At 38.2% G+C, this 18,370-nt stretch overlaps 3 protein-coding genes across 3 annotated transcripts in view; all 3 read left to right on the top strand.

Annotated features, from left to right (window-relative positions):
* The window catches only part of LOC148362063 (unconventional myosin-IXAa-like), a 96,494-nt gene extending 89,583 nt beyond the window's left edge, over nucleotides 1–6,911 (top strand). The window contains exons 40-42 of the mRNA XM_088339485.1: nucleotides 256–461; nucleotides 3,069–3,202; nucleotides 4,451–6,911. Coding sequence (XP_088195611.1) covers nucleotides 256–461; nucleotides 3,069–3,202; nucleotides 4,451–4,752 — 642 coding nt within the window. The 3' untranslated portion in view covers nucleotides 4,753–6,911. The remainder of the gene's footprint in view (nucleotides 1–255; nucleotides 462–3,068; nucleotides 3,203–4,450) is intronic.
* A 4,635-nt stretch (nucleotides 6,912–11,546) lies between these two features.
* Nucleotides 11,547–15,039, top strand: LOC148362062 (three prime repair exonuclease 2-like). The gene is made up of 3 exons (XM_088339152.1): nucleotides 11,547–11,731; nucleotides 11,832–11,877; nucleotides 13,904–15,039. Exons 2-3 carry the CDS (start codon nucleotides 11,832–11,834, stop codon nucleotides 14,425–14,427), a joined length of 570 nt encoding a protein of 189 aa, XP_088195278.1. The 5' UTR covers nucleotides 11,547–11,731; the 3' UTR covers nucleotides 14,428–15,039.
* A 323-nt stretch (nucleotides 15,040–15,362) lies between these two features.
* Nucleotides 15,363–17,713, top strand: plex9.2 (PML-like exon 9.2). The gene is made up of 2 exons (XM_088339151.1): nucleotides 15,363–15,579; nucleotides 16,999–17,713. The coding sequence occupies exons 1-2, from the start codon at nucleotides 15,519–15,521 to the stop codon at nucleotides 17,643–17,645; spliced, it is 708 nt and encodes a 235-aa protein (XP_088195277.1). The 5' UTR covers nucleotides 15,363–15,518; the 3' UTR covers nucleotides 17,646–17,713.
* Nucleotides 17,714–18,370: the final 657 nt, after the last annotated feature.

Raw genomic sequence — 18,370 nt, 5'->3', positions numbered from 1 at the left:
AATATTTTTTCCTTTTTTATCTTTAAGGAAGACCGAGTAAAAATGTGAAGAAAATGGCTACTTTTTGCTCCCTTTCAGTCTCCCTAGTTTGTAGTCTTCCTTTATGGTCGCATGACACATGACAGCAACATCTAGTGGACAAATATAAAACACTGTTTTTCCATCTCTCTTTTTTCCTAATATACAGCGTATGTACTCATTATTATTATTATTATTATGATGATGACGTAGAACCGAAAATGTTGTGTTTTTCAGAATAAAAGCGACAGCCGCCGTAGCAGCGGCCACGCCCGATCGCCGCCGCTCAGCCCCGAGGCGGGCCCCGCGGCCAATGACGGCGAAGGGGCGGGGCCCCAGGTGGCGGGACCGGACGAGGCCGCGCCCGATGAGCCGCGACAATCGCCCTCGCGACAGGAAGAGCGCCTCCTGGAGCGCCAAATCCAAAGTCTGCGGAAAGAAAAGTACGACCTCCGCTTTTATTTTGAAGTCCGAGGAGCGTTAGCGAACCTCGGTTATCGTTTCTATTGGATTGATCGGAGTTGGTTAGCGAGTTACCCGGTTAGGCGGGTCAACAAACGGGTTTCACGGGGATCCATTTTTATTCTATTATTCTGTTTTCAGAAGGGGCAGCACAGCGGCGCAGTGGTTCGCGCGTGTTCTGAGGTCATGAGATCAAACTTTCCTGTGTGGAGTTTGCATGTTCTCCCCGTGCTTGCGTGGGTTTGCTCCGGTCATTCCGGTTTCCTCCCACATTCCAATTGTCCCTAGGTGGGAATGAGCGAATGAGTTGTCTGTCCCTGTGTGCCCTGCGATTGGCTGAGGGTGTCCCCTGCCCACTGCCTGAAGATAGCTGCTCCAGCACCCCCACGACCCTACTGAGGATAAACGTTGCAGATAACGGATGGATGTTTTCGGAACTTCAAATCCTCCTGTCTGTTTTTTTTCAGGGTTTTTTGTTAAATATCGTAACATCAAATACTTGGAGGTTTTAGATACTGTTTTTAGAAACTTGATTTGTTGATATCATCCATCCCTTGACCACTAGGTGTGTCTTGGGCAAGTACAGCCTGGTGGCACCCATTCCTCTTGTTTTGCGATCTGAATGTTGTGTTTTCGGACCCCAAAAAATCTTTATTTGAATTGTTTTTTTTCCCTAGGAACTCTGACTTCATGTATAAATTCTTTTTTAAAAATGCTTTAAAAGACTTTGAGATTTTTCTTTCTAGTTTTTCTTTTTTTTGGGGAAGTACTGTTTTTTCAGACTTACTAAAATCTTTTTTTTTTTAATATTGTTTTTTTCAATACAGCTTTTAGGTTGTTGTTTTCAAAGACAAAAAAAAAATTGAATTGAATTTTGAATATCACTTTTGGAAACTCTAAAACCTTTAAGTTGTTTCCGATCTCGTTTTATTGATAGAGAAATGAGAGCAGCCCCCGAATATTTTTATTAAATATTTAGTTTTCAGACTTGACAGCTTTTAAGTTTCTGTTTTTTCCCTTTCGATACTTTTTCGGAACTTCCAGCTCAAAGGTTGTTTTTGGACATCTTGCGTTTTAAAGCCTGGAAGTCTCGAGGTTTGAAAAAAATAGACCGAACACTGTCTCTTTCGACTTTATTCGTGACTTGTTTGGTTGATCTATTCCATCTTCTGTTTTCAGACCTTGAAGACTTTTTTTTTTTAATTTTTATATTTCAGAACTTACTATATTTGAAATTGGTTAAGTTTTTTTTCCAAAAATCTAAATCTTGTGTTTCAATACCTTAGATAGATAGATAGATAGATAGATGTCTAGATCGATAGATGTCTAGATCGATGTCTAGATAGATAGATAGATAATAGACGCATAGATAGATGTCTAGATGGACGGATGGATAGATAGATAGACAGATAGATAGATAGACGCATAGACAGATGTCTAGATAGATAGATAGATAGATGGATAGATGTCAAATAGATAGATAGATATACGCATAGATGGATGTCTAGATAGATAGACAGATGTCTAATAGATGGATAGATAGATGGATAGACGCATAGATAGATGTCTAGATAGATAGATGGATAGATAGATAGATGGATGGATAGATAGATAGATAGATAGATATACGCATAGATGGATGTCTATATATATAGACAAATGTCTAAATATATGGATAAATAGATAGATAGATAGATGTCTACATGGATAGATGTCTAGATAGATAGATGTCTAGAAAGATGGATAGATGTCTAAGTAGATGTCTAGAAAGATGTCTAGATAGATAGATGGATAGATATACGCAAAGATAGATAGATAGATAGATAGGAAAATACACACTGTCCTAAAAATAGGGTAATATGCAAATGTGAGGGTGGGGTTTCATGTGGGCTTTTTACTCCCCCGGGTGGAGTTCAAGAGCCTCATGGAATGAGGAAGAAATCATCTCCTCAGTCTGTCCGTGGAACAAGACTGTGACAGTCTTATGATCCTGGGTTTAAAAAAAAAAACATTTTTAAATATTGTTTATTCCGAATTTAAAGATGACCCGACTGTATTTTATCTTTAATATTGTGTATTTGGACTTATTTGTTTTTATTTTGAACATTTGGAGATGAAATCCTTGAAATGATGTTTTTCTGCACGTGATGAACGACTGGACTGGTATTTTCCTTTATATCTGGAATCTTCTGTTTATTAGACCAGGAAGGCTTCTTTTTTTTGAATGGATATTTTGGGAACTAGGATTTGAATTGGTTCAGTCTTTATTTTGAAATATCGTGATTTGAAGCCCTTTAAAAATGCATTTTTTAATATTTTTTATTCAGAATAATGAGTTATTTGGATTTGATTTTTAATATTCTGTTTTCAGAGCTGAAAGACTTATTTTGAAAACGGATATTTTTGGAACTCGCAGGATTTTAAACCTTGTTTTTCAAAAGTGTTCCTTTAAACGACATTTGCATGGAAATTTCCAGCCTTTTAAGTTTAAGGTGAACTGAAGTTTTGAGGTCCTAACGCAGTTTGAATGAGCCTGTTATGGAGTCAAAGGATCCCCATTTCTTTGTTTTTGCGGTCTCCGTCTTTAGAGAGGATTTGACCTTGGAGATGTCGACCTTGGAATGTCGCGGCTGGGACGAGGACGAGAGTCCGGAATCGGAAAATTCCGCGGCGGCCGGACGCCTCCTCGTCGCCGCGGAAACCCGGGAGGCCCACGCCGAAGGTGAGACCGTCCAAAGCTCGCTAAAAGGGAACTCGGGGGACACCCCGGAGGAAAACCTTCTCGCCGAGGTAGAGAGAGAGGTAGAGAGAGAGGTAGAGAGAAAGAGAGGTAGAGAGAGAGGTAGAGAGAGAGAGAGAGAGGTAGAGAGAGAGAGAGAGAGATACAGAAATAAAGAGAAACAGAGACAGAAATAAAGAGAGAGAGACAGAGAGAGAGAGAGAGAGATACTGAACTAAAGAGAGAGAGAGAGAAAGATTAAGAATGAGCGACAGAGAGACAAAGGGAGGGACACAGAGGGGCAAAGAGAGAAACTTCAAAAAATGACATCTAAAGATGAAAAGACACCAGGAGAGAAAAACAAAAAGTTGAAAAAAGAAAGAAATATTCAAAGAGAGAGAGAGAGAAACAGGGAGTGAGATTAGAAAAAAGAAAATGACAGAGAGAAAAAAGAAAAGAGGAAGGAAAAGAGAGAGAAAAACTAAGAGAGAGAATACAATGAAAAGAGAGAAACTTGAGAAAAGAAAAAAGTAAAGCGAGAGGGAGAAATAAAACAGAGAAAAAAAGCAAAAAGATAGCGACATGGATAGAAAGACATAAAAAAAATGAAGACACCAGGAGAGAAAAACAAAAAGTGGAAAAAAGAAAGAGATATTCAAAAAGAGAGAGAAAAAGGGAGTAAGAATAGAAAGAGAAGGACAGAGAGAAAAAAGAAAATGGGGAGGAAGAGAGAGAGAAAAACTAAAAGAGAGAATAAAATAAAAAGAGAGAAACCGAAAGAAACGAGAGCAAAAATGGAGAAAAAAAGAGACATGGGACAGAATATGGAAGATGAGAATAAAAAGAGAGAAAACAGAAGAAGGAATGGGAAACAGAAAGAGAAAGAAAATGGGGAGGAAGAGAGAGAAACAGAAAGAAACAATAGAGAAAGAAAAGACACAGAATATGGAATGAGATTAAAAAGAGAGAAAGAATAGAAGGAAGGGGAAACAGAAAGAGAAAGAAAATGGGGAGGAAGAAGAGAGAGAAAAACTAAGAGAGAAGAAAATAAAAAGAGAGAAAAGAAAGAGAAAATAGAGAAAAAATAGACACGGGACAGAATATGGAAGATGAGAATAAAAAGAGAGAAAAAAATAGAAAGAAAGACAAAAGGAAAGAGAGTAATTGTTATGTCGGAGCCAGATATCCCTATGACAAGAGCCGCGTGTGGCCCGCGAGCCCCACCTTTCTAAACCCTGTTCCCGCCCACAGAGTTCTTCAGAGGGACCCCCGCGAGCTGTCGGGCCACCCACCGCCACCACCACTCCACCGACTCGTCCCGATCGGCCTCGGCGGCCATCTTCTCCGTCCAGCCGCCGTCTTCCTCGCCGCCCCTCCAATACCGCTCGCGTTCGGCGTCCTCGGGGCCCCCGCCGGCCGCCGAGCGTCCCCCCCGACTCCGACCGAGCCGCAGCTCGCCCCGGGAGCCGTCCTCCGGACCCCTCGGGGACCCCGAATCGGGCCCGGCGCCGCAGAGGCTGCTCCTGTACGGCGGCAACCAGTTTGTGGTCTGAGGAGACCCCGCGGGACGGGACGGGACCGCCCCTTTTTTTTTTCAGGTGAGGCAGAGGCCACGCCCCCTCCCAGGGGAACAGGTGAGCACTGAGCCAGGAGGAGGAGCCTCTCTTTTTCAGCATGTAGCCATAACCGGCGAAAGCGCTCAACTATGCTAAGCTAACGCTAAATCACGTTTACAAGATGTCCGATCCGCTTCCTGTCAGCCATCTTAGCTGGCGACGATGGCGAAAGACGATTGGCCGAGGGATTTTCGAGGTGTTCTTTCGACCGATCGAGGATCGGCCTTTCCGTTCGATACCAATAGGCTATCGAATCGGAATTCTTTTTCTTCTTTGTTTTGAGACATTTGAAGGGACAGTGCGTATGATTTAGTGCCTCCTAGTGGTGAAAACAATATTGATTTGAATGATAAATGGAAAGCTTTTTGGCTTCCTTTTGAGTTGCAAGTTTGGTTCTGGAAAATAATCATTCATATCTCAAGGTGCCATCAGTGCAAATCCTGCTAAGAGGAACCGTCACATGAGAATGTTTTTTTTCTTTTATTTTGAAAATCTCTTCACTTGAACCTACCAATGAATCAAATGTTAGCAAGCTTTTATTCTCTCTTCTTCTTTTACTACTTTCGTATTTTGGTATTTCTTTTTTCTATTTTTTTCATTTTGCTTTCTTTTTAATTGGATTTTTAAATTGTTTTTCTTTTTTTCTGTTATTTCATCTTTTTTCTTTTTTCCCTTGTTTTTTATCACATGTATGTCTTTTTTCTTCATTTTCTTCTTGCTATTCTCTTTTCTTTATTTTTTCTTTTTCTTTCGTTTCTTTTTCCTTTTTTATTTTATTTTCTTGACACAGAACGGAGGCACCTAATGGTTGAATATTACACACTGTCCCTTTAAAAAAAGCTTTGATAAATGGCACTTCAAATGAACAAATGATTTTGTCCTTTTGAGTCGCAAGTTTGGTTTCTTAAAAGGAATGATTCATATCTCAAGGCGCAAACGGCGCCATCACATGAGGACCATCCACTTTCTTTTATTTTGAAAATCTCTTCACTTTAACCTACCCATAAATCAAATCTTAGCAAACCCTTTATTCTCTCTTTTTCTTTTACCACTTTAGTATTTTTCTATTTTGCTTTCTTTTAACTTTTCTTAGATTTTTAAATTGTTTTACTTTTCTTTTTTCTGTTATTTCATTTCTTTTTTTTTCTTTTTTCTCCTATTTTTATGACATGTTTGTCTGTCTTTCTTTTTTTTTTCATTTTCCTCTTGCTATTCTCTTCTTTTCCTTTTTCATATTCCGTTTTCTTTTTTATTCTTTTTTTTCATGTTTTCTCTCAATCGGCGCAAATAACGCTGGGGGAAACATGAGGACCTTCCGGTTTCTTTTATTTTGAAAATCTCTTCACTTTAACCTACCCATAAATCAAATCTTAGCAAACCCTTTATTCTCTCTTCCTCTTTTACTACTTTTGTATTTTTATTTTATTTTTTTTTGCTTTTTTTTTTACTTTTCTTTGATTTTTAAATTGTTTTACTTTTCTTTTTTCTGTTATTTCATTTTTCTCCTATTTTTTATGACGCGTTTGTCTTTCTTTCTTTTTTCTTCATTGTCTTCTTGCTATTCTCTTCTTTTCCTTTTTTATTTTCATATTCTGTTTTGTTTTTCTATTCTTTTTTTTTCTCAAACGGCGCAAATACCGCTGGGGGGAACATGAGGATCTTCCGGTTTCTTTTATTTTGAAAATCTCTTGACTCGAACCTGCCCCAAAATGGCCAATTTTAGCACACGACTGCCTTTGCTTTGAGCTTCCGTCCTCGTAGCAGCCGTTTCACGGACAAGGCGACTCCAATTGGAGTCCCATCTCAATACGGTTTTGTATAAAAACCGCAATAGTCGTTTCAAAACGGACAAAAGCGACGTTTATGTTTTTTGAATTTTCTTTGTTGCCAGCGTGAATGTAATGGCGCCCGTTCTTCTTTTCGACGTATTTCCTCTTGTATTTATGTCGTCGGCGGTTCGTTATGAAGGATATATTATCCCGCGAACGGAGAAGAATAGTCATTTACCGAGGTGCAATTTCTCTTCTTTTGGTATTATTTTTCGTTGTCTTTATGTGCTTGTACAAAGAGAAAATAAACGACTATTGGGGAAGCGGCTCCCTCGTCTTCTTGATGGATTGGGTGAAGAGATGCATCATGGGAGTCTCGAAATGACTGTGACGTCACGGTTTCAGGAAATGGGGCCTCCGTCCCTACTTTTCCTAAAGAGGAGGAGAAAAACTCACAATTGACACCCCAAATTCTAGTCAAGTCCCGTTTCTTTTTTTTTTTGGGCCCTTCATCCCAGATAAGGGCCACAATGCCACCATCCCCTGATCTGAAACCGTCATGCGGGTAAGGAAAAACTCAAACTCAACCCCCCCTTCCAAGATGCATCGTGACACCGGTATTGCTATTCATATCCGGGCCACTAGGGGGCCGGACTCATAGATTAAACCCGGAGAAAATATGAGAGTGAGGAAACAAAAGAGAAGGAAGGGGAACAATAGAGAGCGAGAGAAAGAACAAGAGAGCGATAGAAAAAGGTCTATAGGACAAAAAAGATAGATACACGCCAAGAGAGAGGAGAAAAGAAAGGAAGAGCAAGAGAAAAAAAGGAGAGCCCAAGAAAAGTGAAAGAAAGAAAAGATAAAGAGACAGCAAAGAGTGACAGAGAAAAAGAAAGAAAGAAAGGGGGAGAGAGAGAAGAAACTAAAGAGAGGGGAGTAGAAAGGGAACAATAGAGAGAGAGAGAAAGGTTAAGAGAGAGAACAGGAGAGAGATAGAGAGAGGTCTAGAGGACAAAAGAGATAGACACAGGACAATGAGAGATTAAGAGATAGAGAGAGGAGAAACGAAAGGGAGAGCAAGAGAAAAAAGGAGAGCCCAAGAAAAGAGAAAGAAAGAAAAGATAAAGAGACAAAAAAGAGTGACAGAGAAAAGAAAAAAAGAAAGGGGGGGAGAGGAAACTAAAGAAAGGGGAGTAGAAAGGGAACAATAGAGAGAGAGAGAGAAAGGTTAAGAGAGAGAACAAGAGGGAGATAGAGAGAGGTCTAGAGGACAAAAGAGATAGACACAGGTCAATGAGGGATAAAGAGAGGAGAAAAGAAAGGGAGAGCAAGAGAAAAAGGAGAGCCCAAGAAAAGAGAAAGAAAGAAAAGATAAAGAACAAAAAAGAGTGAGATAGACGTCTAGAGAACAAAAGAGACCGATACAAGCCATTAGAGAGAGAGAGAGAGAAGGAAAGGGAGAGCAAGAGAAAAAGGAGAGCCCAAGAAAAGAGAAAGAAAGAAAAGATAAAGAACAAAAAAGAGTGAGATAGACGTCTAGAGAACAAAAGAGACCGATACAAGCCATTAGAGAGAGAGAGAGAAGGAAAGTGAGAGCAAGAGAAAAAAAGGAGATCCCAAAAAAGAGAAAAGAAGAAAAGATAAAGAGACAAAAAAGAGTGAGATAGAGGTAGAGAGATAAAGAGAGAGGAGAAAAGAAAGGGCGAGCAGGAGAAAAAAGGAGAGCCCAAGAAAAGAGAAAGAGACAAAAAAGAGGGACAGGGAAAAGAGTGAGATAGAGCGAAAGTGTTAAAAGAGAGGGAGAGAGAGAGAGAGCGAAACAAAGAGAGTCAGAAAGAGAGAGAGAGGGCAAGACAGCAATAGAACTCCATCTGTTTTGCGATTGAGGCCTAGCTCTTTTTCTCTTGTGCTTCTCTGGGTGTTGTCTCCCAGGCCGAATTGAAAACCTTGACGAGGTCCTACAGAATTCCATGGGAAACACGGTGAGTATGTAAAAAAAATCGAACGGAGTCTCTAGGTCAAATGCTCTCTCGGGCCACTAGAGGGCAGCGTTGAATTTGTGTGTAGCGTGGTGACTTGGTTTTGGTGTAAAACGGCATTCATTCAACGGTTTTGCTAAACCAATGAACAATTATTGCTTCGGTCTAGTTAAGTTTGTCCTAGGCCCGGTCATCGTTTTGGTTTAGTTTCCTTTTTAGGTTTATCATACGTTGAGTTTAACTTCAGGTTTCATTTAGCTATTGTTTAGTTTATGTTTATTTTGTATCATTCAAATTTAGTTTTGGCGATATTTTCTTGACTTTGTTTTAGGCTCAGTTTTAGTTTCATTGTAGATTTTGTTTAACCTTAACTTGAGTTTAAGTATATGATTCATTAGTTGAGGTTTACTTGAGGTTTAGTTTAGTTCAAGATGAGGTTTCGGATTACTTTTTGATTTCATTTGGGTTTACTTTAGTCTAAGTTTAGTTCGGGCTTAGTTTAGGGTTATTTTTTGGGTTGAGTTTAGTTTGTTTTAGGCTCAGTTTTAGTTTAATTGTAGATTTTGTTTAACCTACATTTTGTTTAGCATCACTTTAACTTGAGTTTAAGTATATGATTCAGTAGTTTAGGTTTACTTGAGGTTTAGTTTAGTTCAAGATGAGGTTTCGGATTACTTTTGTATTTCATTTTGGTTTAGTTTAGTCTAAGTTTAGTTCGGGCTTAGTTGAGGTTTATTTTTGGGTTGAAATGAGTTTGTTTTAGGCTCAGTTTTGGTTTGATTGTAGTTTTTGTTTAACCTACATTTTGTTTAGCATCACTTTAACTTGAGTTTAGGTATATGATTCATTAGTTGAGGTTTACTTGGTTTATTTTAGTTCAAGATTAGGTTTAACTTGGTTTTATTTTCCTTCATGTTTAGGATTCTTTTTTGGTTGAGTTTGTTTTAGGTTCCGTTTTATTTTCGTGGTAGTTTGGTTAAGTTTTCAGATTACTTTTTGATTTCATTTTGGTTTAGTTTAGTCTAAGTTTAGTTCAGGCTTGGTTTAGGTATCTTTTTTTGGTTGAGTTGACTTTGTTTTAGGCTCAGTTTTAGTTTAATTTTAGTTTTGTTTTAACTTACAGTTTGTTTAGCGTCACTTTAACTTGAATTTAGGTATATGATTCATTAGTTTATGTTTTACTTGGTTTATTTTAGTTCAAGATTAGGTTTAATTTGGTTCTATTTTACTTCATGTTTGGGATTCTTTTTTGGTTGAGTTTGTTTTAGGTTCCGTTTTATTTTCGTTGTAGTTTGGTTAAGTTTTCGGATTACTTTTGTATTTCATTTTGGTTCAGTTTAGTCTAAGTTTAGTTCAGGCTTGGTTTAGGTTTATTTTTTTGGGTTGAAGTGAGTTTGTTTTAGGCTCAGTTTTAGTTTAATTTTAGTTTTGTTTTAACCTACAGTTTGTTTAGCATCACTTTAACTTGAGTTTAGGTATATGATTCATTGGTTTAGGGTTACTTGGTTTATTTTAGTTCAAGATTGGGTTTAATTTGGTTCTATTTTCCTCCATGTTTAGGAATTTTTTTTTGGTTGAGTTTGTTTTAGGTTCTGTTTTATTTTTGTGGTAGTTTGGTTAAGTTTTCAGGTTAGTTTCTAATTTCATTTTGGTCTACTTTAGTCTAAGTTTAGTTCAGGCTTGGTTTAGGTTTATTTTTTGGGTTGAGTTGACTTTGTTTTAGGCTCAGTTTTAGTTTAATTTTAGTTTTGTTTTAACCTACAGTTTGTTTAGCATCACTTAAACTTCAGTTTAGGTATATGATTCATTAATTTAGGTTTAATTGGTTTATTTTAGTTCAAGATTAGGTTTAATTTGTTTTTTTTTTACTTCATGTTTAGAATTCTTTTTAGGTTGAGTTTGTTTTAGGTTCCGTTTTATTTTCGTAGTAGTTTGGTTAAGTTTTCGGATTACTTTTGTATTTAATTTTGGTTTTGTTTAGTTCAGGCTTGGTTTAGGTTTTTTTGGTTAAAGTGAGTTTGTTTTAGGTTCAGTTTTAGTCTGATTGTAGTTTTTGTTTAGCATCACTTTAACTTGAATTTAGGTATATGATTCATTAGTTTATGTTTTACTTGGTTTATTTTAGTTTAAGATTAGGTTTAATTTGGTTCTATTTTACTTCATGTTTGGGATTTATTTTTTGTTAGAGTTAGGGTTAGGTTCCGTTTTATTCTCGTAGTAGTTTGGTCAAGTTTTCAGGTTAGTTTCTAATTTCATTTTGGTTTAGTTTAGTCTAAGTTTAGTTCAGGCTTGGTTTAGGTTTATTTTTTTGGGGTTGAGTTGACTTTGTTTTAGGCTCAGTTTTATTTTCGTAGTAGGCTGGTTAAGTTCTCGGGTTAGTTTCTGATTTTATTTGGGTTTATTTTTAGTCTATGTTTAGTTCAGGCTTAGTTTAGGTTTTATTTTTTGGTTGAGTTTGTTTTAGGCTCGGTTTTAGTCTGATTGTAGTATTGGTTTAGTTTTGGGATTATTATTATTGTACAGTTTAGTTTATCCTTTGATTAGTTTAGCCGTAGTCACGTTTTGGTTTAGTTCTTGTGAAGGTTTCGATTTAGTTTGGGTCTAGGTTTGCAATTATTTTAGGTTTCGTTTTTGTCTATTCTGCTCTTGGTTTTGGTTCATATTAGGTTTCGTTTTGGTTTAGTTTTTTTGCGTTTATTTGGTTTTCGATTGATTTGGGTCTACTTTTGGGTGATGTTTAGCTTCAGTTTAGGATCAATTGTTTTGATGTAGTTTGTTTTAGGTTTTTTTAAAAATTAGTTTTAGTTTCATGTTCCCAAATTGTTTAGAGATAGTTCTATATTTTCCTCGTGGCAATTTTTCCCCCCGGGAGATGAACGAAAATCGAAACCTATCGTTTCTAAATCTGACTTTGACGTCGTTTCCCCGAACGCAGCAGTTCCCGTCGCCCGGGGGACTCCATTTCCCGTCGTGCACGGCGACGAAAGCGAAACTAAAGGAAAGTGGGAGAAAAGTCGCCCGCTGGCGAGGAAAATGAAAAGGAAAAGGAAACCGAAAACGTTTTTGTTTCTTCGCTAACGAAAGTTGCTTTTGTGGCCGGCGGGGGGCTTTAAAAGCCCCTGTTTTCACACATTCGAGCCATTCGTCGGGCAAAGAAGTTTCTTCACGGTGAGTTCAAGAGCGTCCAAAAAAACGTGTTGTTTTTTTCACTGCGTTTTTTTTTCTTTTTCTTTTTAAAAATGACGTTTGAATTTCTTTTTCTTTCCAGATGCCTTACACATTTGTTTTTTTCGACTTGGAGACGACTGGACTGGGTAAGGCACTAAATCCATTTGAACTTCATCGCTTGATTATTTCCGTCAAACAAGTTTTTTTTTTAATAAAAGCTATTTCGAACAACAATATTGATTTCAAACGCGCTACGTCTTTTTATTAAATGGTCTTTATTTCTAAATGCGTGAAACACTCTACGTCTTTTTTTAACCAAATATATTTGTCTATTTAGATTATTGAAGAATTGGTTGAACACGTCTTTTTATTTTCTAACTCGAATTTTTATAAATGCGTCAAGCATTTTTTAATAAAAAATATTTTTCCAACCACAAAATTTAAATCAAATACACGACATCAGTTTTATAAGGAATATTTTCAACTCCAAAATGTATTTTTATTTTATTTTTTATTTTAAATAGGTTTCTGATATTTTTACGTAAAAATAAACGTGCAGTTTAAATGGAAATATATCTCCAGCAAACCAGATCATTGAATTAAAAAAGAGGATGTATTGTGGTCAAAATTAAAAGCACATTTGTATTTTCTTTTCAAAAGAAAAATAAACGGTCTGTATTTTGTTTCAAATACTGTATTATGAATATGTACCGCTAGAGGGTGCTCAAGTACAATAAGTCAGACTGACGTCACGGTTGTGGTTGTTTTTTTAAGATATAATTTGTATTTTGTTCAATTCTTCTTCCATTTTCTCATCTGGATTTACATCTAAACATGAAAATATCATGAGACGTGACCAAATTATTTTTAGTAGTTTAAAATTAAAATTCAATGACACATCACAAAATGTAAAATCATGTAGTTGAAAAAAAAAATGGGCGAAAAAAGTCCCAAGAACTTTTAGTTTGACAAAATCAGCCAAAATAATAAAATAAAATAGAAATATATCTCTCGAGACATCAGAAAATTATTTTAATATCAAAAGAAATCTGTAAAAAAATGAAATGAAAATCTAATGACACATCACAAAACATATAAACTTGGAGTTAAAAAAAAATAAAATGTCACGAAAACGTTCACCAAACAAACTGTTTAAAGTATTTTAAAAAATCCGAAAATAAAAATAATTAAACATCATAAAGCAAAAACAATTGAGTTTTTTTAATGTCTCCAAAGCAAAAATGTTTACTGAAAAAGAAATCTCTTGGAAGGTCTATAAACTAAAACAGTTTAGCTAAAAAAAATAATCTCAGGGAGAAAAAACATTTGGCTAAAAATTTAAGATATAACTCTTTAGGTAAAAAAGTCAAACAAATGACATCTATTTATAACAAAAATAAAATGATTTCATAAAAATATCTTAATTCATAATTGATGTCCCACATAAAATGTTAATTATAAAAAGAATGATTAAAAAAAGTGGAAGACAATTCACCCCAATAAAATGATTTAGCTAAACAACAACAATGATTATCATTATTAACAATTCAAATATCCTGACCATAACCCAAACAAACCGTTTTAACTCAAAAAATAATATTCATAAAATTAAGATATCCTGACACATAACATATCATGAAATGATTTAATAATCATAATTAAAACGTCCTGTCACATAACAGAAATACAATTATTTGACTAAAAAAACAAAAATAAATAAGATATCCCGACACAACACCCAAATATAACGATTGAACTAAAAAAAATTACAATAAAAAACAATTGAAATATTGTGTCATCTCACTTTTATCAAATGATTTAGCTAAACAATAATAATAATTATTATGACCAATTAAAATATCCTGACCCATAACCCAAATAAACCAATTTAACTCCAAAATAATCATCATAAAATTAAGATATCATGAAATGATTTATTAATAATAATAATCACAGAAATACAATTATTAAACTAAAAAACAAAAATAATTCAGATATTCCGACACACCCAAATATAACGATTGAATTAATAGAAATCACAATCAAAAATAATTCAAATATTGTGTCATCTCTCTTCCATCAAATGATTTTGCTAAAACATAATCCTAAAAACATTCAATTGAAATCAAAGTCGATTTTGTCCCCCTGACCCCCGATTTGTCTCCCGCACAGACACGCTTTACTGCGACCTGATCCAGATCGCGGCCGTGTGCGACACTCGGGTTTACAACGCTTACGTGGTGCCCGAACGCCCCATCGGCAAGGAGGCGGGCGCCCTGACCGGCTTCTCGGTGGAGAACGGGGTCCTCCTCTGCCGGGGACGTCCCCTCCCCACCGTCTCCCTCCGCCAGGCCCTGGACTCCTTCCTGGACTTCCTGGGATCCCTGGACGGCCCCCTCTACCTGGTCGCCCACGGCGCCCGGCGCTTCGACACGCCGGTCCTGGAGCGTCTCCTGAGGCGAAACGGTCTTCGGGATCGCTTCAAGGACACGGTGTCCCGTTACCTGGACACCTTCCTGCTCAGCAAGAGCATGTTCCCCCGTCTTTCCGGGTATTCCTTGGCGTACATGGTGCAGCATTTCCTGGGCAAGAGCCACGGGAACGCCCACGACGCCCTGGAGGACGCCCGCGTCCTGCAGGAGCTCTACCGGGCCTGGAAACCGGGCCCCGACAAGATCCGCTGGGCCCTCGTCTGAAGGTCCCCGGACCGCGCTTTTGATACCGTTCCGGAAATCGGTCCTTTCCGAGTGAAATAAACGAGGCGAGTGTCGTAAAGCCCAAAAGTTTGGACGAGGGACAGGTAGAGGAGCAAAACGACTCCCAGCCACCCCCAAAATTGCCCTTTTTAATCTTTGAGCTTCTTTTCCTCTCCCAATCAAGTCGAGACAAATTCTGCATTTCAAACAAACCCAAAATTCCATTTCATTTCTTTCCCTTTTCTGACTGACCCTCGTTAAAAACAGGAGCCACTTTTGGAGTTTTTTGATTTAGTTTCCTTTCGTTGTAATGTTTTCATTTTGAAGTTAAAAAAGACAAAGGGGGAGGGCCCTGTAAAAAAAAAAAAACTCTGCCTCGTTTATACTCATTTCTTCCTCATGCCATATTATACTCCCCTTTCTTTAGTTTCCCCTCTCTTTTATGACAGTATGTATTTTGTGTAGCACTATTTAAATACGCTATATCAACACGTTATATTGGGTATTTTTCTATTCTATATCTTTTATTTTATCATTTTATTTTTCAACACAAGGATACTGCTGGAAGTGTCAATTTTCCCTACCCGGATGAATAAAGTATCTATGATTATTTTCGCGACTTTTATGGACCTTTGTTTCACGTTCTTGGATCAGTTCCGCTATTGGCCGCTTGAGGGCACTCGTGTATCTGCAAACGTGAGGAAAACGCGAAAAAGTTCTGTATTGAATAAAAAAACGACACCAAAACCTTTGTCACGTTATGTATTTAGTAATCCATGTTTTTTTTCATGCAGGGTTTTTTTTATTTATTCTTGATGAGTTATTTTTGTTTTCCTTTTTAATGATTATACACATATTTTCACATTTTGGGGGTCTCTTCTGTCATTGGCCGCTTGAAGACGCTCAAGCGTCCGACAACAATATAAAAACACGAAGAAGAAACTACTTCCTCGTTTGAGGTCATTTAAAAATGATGGAGCGAACGAAGCGTGTTTGAAAGTGCCCAAGCGCGTTAACGAGTTAACGAGTCATTTTATGAAAGGAAGTTCATTAGACATCTCGTTTCTAGTTTCGAAATAGTTGAAATAATAATGTCAGACGACGACTCTCAGCCAAATATTGTTTTCTTCGATCTGGAAACAACTGGACTAGGTGAGTCGTTTTTGTTTATTCTTTATTAAAGGGGCAGTGTGTTTTATTTGGCGCCCCTTTGGTAAACTATTTCATTTGTAAAAGCGATATTCATTTAAATTCCAATCAAAAGTATAAAAGTATAGACTGTCGTGGACATGTAGAAATGAGCGTTCATTTGATTTAAATGGCTGACATGATTGTCGGCCATTTTGCTGCCAAGGCTCAAAGCCTTTATCTTTTTTTAAAATATTTTTTAAAATTCCAACAATTTCACTGCAATATATTTTTCTCAGTGATTTTTTTTTTGTTTTTCTTCGTAATTTTTACTTATTATTTTCTCTTGTACTTTTCATGTTTTTTTCACAATTTCCCCCTTTCTATCTTTGACTTTTTGTTTGTGCATTACCCTTTTTTTCAATTACCAGTAGTTTTTTCATCTTATTTTTTCCTCTTTGCCATTTTCCTTTTCATTTTGTTCGATTCTCCCCCTTTTTATTTTTCCTGGGTGTTTTTTGGTCTTACATTTTTTTACTTGTTCCCCCTTTTTTCTATTTGTTTTTTTTTGGTATATTTTCTCTATTTCCCCTTTTTACTCCGTTTTTGTGTTCCCTTTTCCTTAATTATTTTTCTTTTTTTATCTTTTGGCCCCTTTTAATTCCTTTTCCCCTCCTGTTTTCTTGGCTTTTTCCTTCTCCCCTCCCCCTTTTATTTTTGCTTGCACTTTTACCGACTTTGTTCTATTAATTTCATATTTTCCCTTTTTTATTTCCCCCTTTTCTCTTTATTCCATTTTCCTGGTTTTTTTTCTCTTCATTTTTCCACATTTCCCCCTTTCTCCTTTTGTTTCCTTTTTATCTTGACCTTTTTTCCTTAGTTTTTTTTCCTCCATATTTTCTCTTTCTTTTTTTCTACTTCTTTCTTTCCTGTTTTTCTTTGTCCCTAGACAAAAGAGCGAGTGAAAATAAAGTTTGGAGTCCTTTGTCGCTTTTCTTCCTTGTGCCTTTTAGCACTCATTTTTCGGTCTGACAACACCATACGTGTTTACACTCGTACGATGTCGAAGTCTGATTTTCTCCCTACTCGCCTAGATTTCGTTCTCGTTCACGAAAGTTTGAGAAAACGAAAAATATTGTCAGCTATTCTCTTCTTTTCCGACATCAAAGAGTGAAAAGTCGTTGTTTGTTTTGAATAAAGAGAAAAATCAAATCCCGGAAATAATGATAAGATGAGGAAATGGGAAAAGAATACTCGCAAGTGGTGAAATTGGTGTTTGACGGAACGACCATCTTGTTTCTAGAGCTACCCCCAAAAAACAATATCCGGTCTTTTTATCTTCTCCTTTTTCTTTTTTGCTTTTACTCCCTTTGATTTTCTATTTGACTTTATATTTTATGTTTTTTTTGTACTTTTCTCTCCTTTTCCGACCTCTTCGGCCAGGTCCGACGTGCGCCTTGGTCCAGCTGGCGGCGGTGAGCGGAGCGCTGAGCCTCAACCTCTACACGGTTCCCCCGTGCCGCATCGAAAGGGGGGCGGGCCGAGTGACGGGGCTCCGCCTCCGCGGGGGCCGGCTTTACCTGCGCCGGCGTCCCGTGGAGACCGTCCCCCTCCGGCACCTCCTGCTTTCCTTCATCGACTTTTTGCGAGCGTCGGGGCGCCCCCTGCTGGCCGGCCACAACATCCGGCGTTTCGACTGCCGCCCCCTGGCCCGGGCCCTGGAGCGAACGGGCCTCCGGCCGCAGTTTGAGGACGCCGTGTCGGGATTGGTGGACACGCTGCCGCTGGCCCGAGAAGTCCTGAAGGGGTGCGGCATGCGCTCTTTTAAGCAAGACTATTTGGTGAAGGAGCTGATGGGCGTGGCTTACCCCGCCCACGACGCCCTGGAGGACGTCCGGGCCCTGCAAGCGCTCTACCGGGTCCTGGGGCCCCGGCCGGACGCCCTCGCGCGCTGTACCTTTAAGATGAGCGACGTCAAGGTCGCCGCCGAGAACCCCGAAAGGAAGGGCGGTCTGCTGCCGGGACAGCGCCTCCTGTGGCCGCGCTCGGAACTGCACGAAAGTGGCCCGGCCGCCGAATTTCCACCTTGATTATTGTCCGGGAAACGGAAGCTCGTTTTTTTTTCAAATTCTTAATAAACGAACGACTTAACGAAAAACTGGCATTTCCTTGACAGTTTTAGAAAACGACCTAGTTGCATTCTTTTAGACCCGTATTGCAAAAGAATAGAGCATTTCTGTGCGAGAATTCCAACACGGCGTCATGCAAACTATTACCGACTGAAAGTATACCACGGACAAAATAACTATAGAGCCACAAATAAAAACAGAATTGCCGTCGAATAACTGCTCTTTATTGCCGAAATTGGATGGGGCTTCTCCTTTTTAGAGTAAATGGTCTTCATTTATATAGCGCTTTTCAAGTCAATAAAGACCTCCCAAAGCGCTTTACAATGTGCTTCACACTTACCCATTCACACACACACACCAATAGGGAGTCTGCCTCCAAACGTTTTAAGGATAATCAAGATGCTAAATGGTCTGCATTTCTATAGCGCTTTTCAAGTCAATGAAGACCTCCCAAAGCGCTTTACAATGTGCTTCACACTTACCCATTCACACACACACTAACACACCAATAGCAGCCATGCAAGGTGCCTACCTTATTGGGGGCATTAGGGATTCAGTGTCTTGCCCAAGGACACTCTGACATGTAACACGGAGGGGCCGGGAATCGAACCTGCGATCTCTTGATCCCAAGACGAGCACGCTACCTCCTGAGCTTGAATAGAACATTTCTGTGCATGTTTAGTTTT

The sequence above is a fragment of the Urocampus carinirostris genome, chromosome 7 (assembly GCF_059441175.1).
Source record: "Urocampus carinirostris isolate Australia breed hairy pipefish chromosome 7, RoL_Ucar_1.0, whole genome shotgun sequence".
In the NCBI taxonomy this organism is placed as follows: Eukaryota; Metazoa; Chordata; class Actinopteri; order Syngnathiformes; family Syngnathidae; genus Urocampus; species Urocampus carinirostris.
Note: the sequence above shows the minus strand (reverse complement) of the source record. Positions and strands in the feature narration are given on the sequence as shown.

What these genes read in the sequence shown, in the direction of transcription:
- LOC148362062 (XM_088339152.1), top strand. Translation starts at nt 11,832, where the DNA reads ATGCCTTACACATTTGTTTTTTTCGACTTGGAGACGACTGGACTGG. An exon ending in CTTGGAGACGACTGGACTGG is followed by an intron (nt 11,878 to 13,903) that starts GTAAGGCACTAA and finishes TCTCCCGCACAG; the next exon opens with ACACGCTTTACTGCGACCTG.
- plex9.2 (XM_088339151.1), top strand. Translation starts at nt 15,519, where the DNA reads ATGTCAGACGACGACTCTCAGCCAAATATTGTTTTCTTCGATCTGGAA. An exon ending in TCTGGAAACAACTGGACTAG is followed by an intron (nt 15,580 to 16,998) that starts GTGAGTCGTTTT and finishes CTCTTCGGCCAG; the next exon opens with GTCCGACGTGCGCCTTGGTC.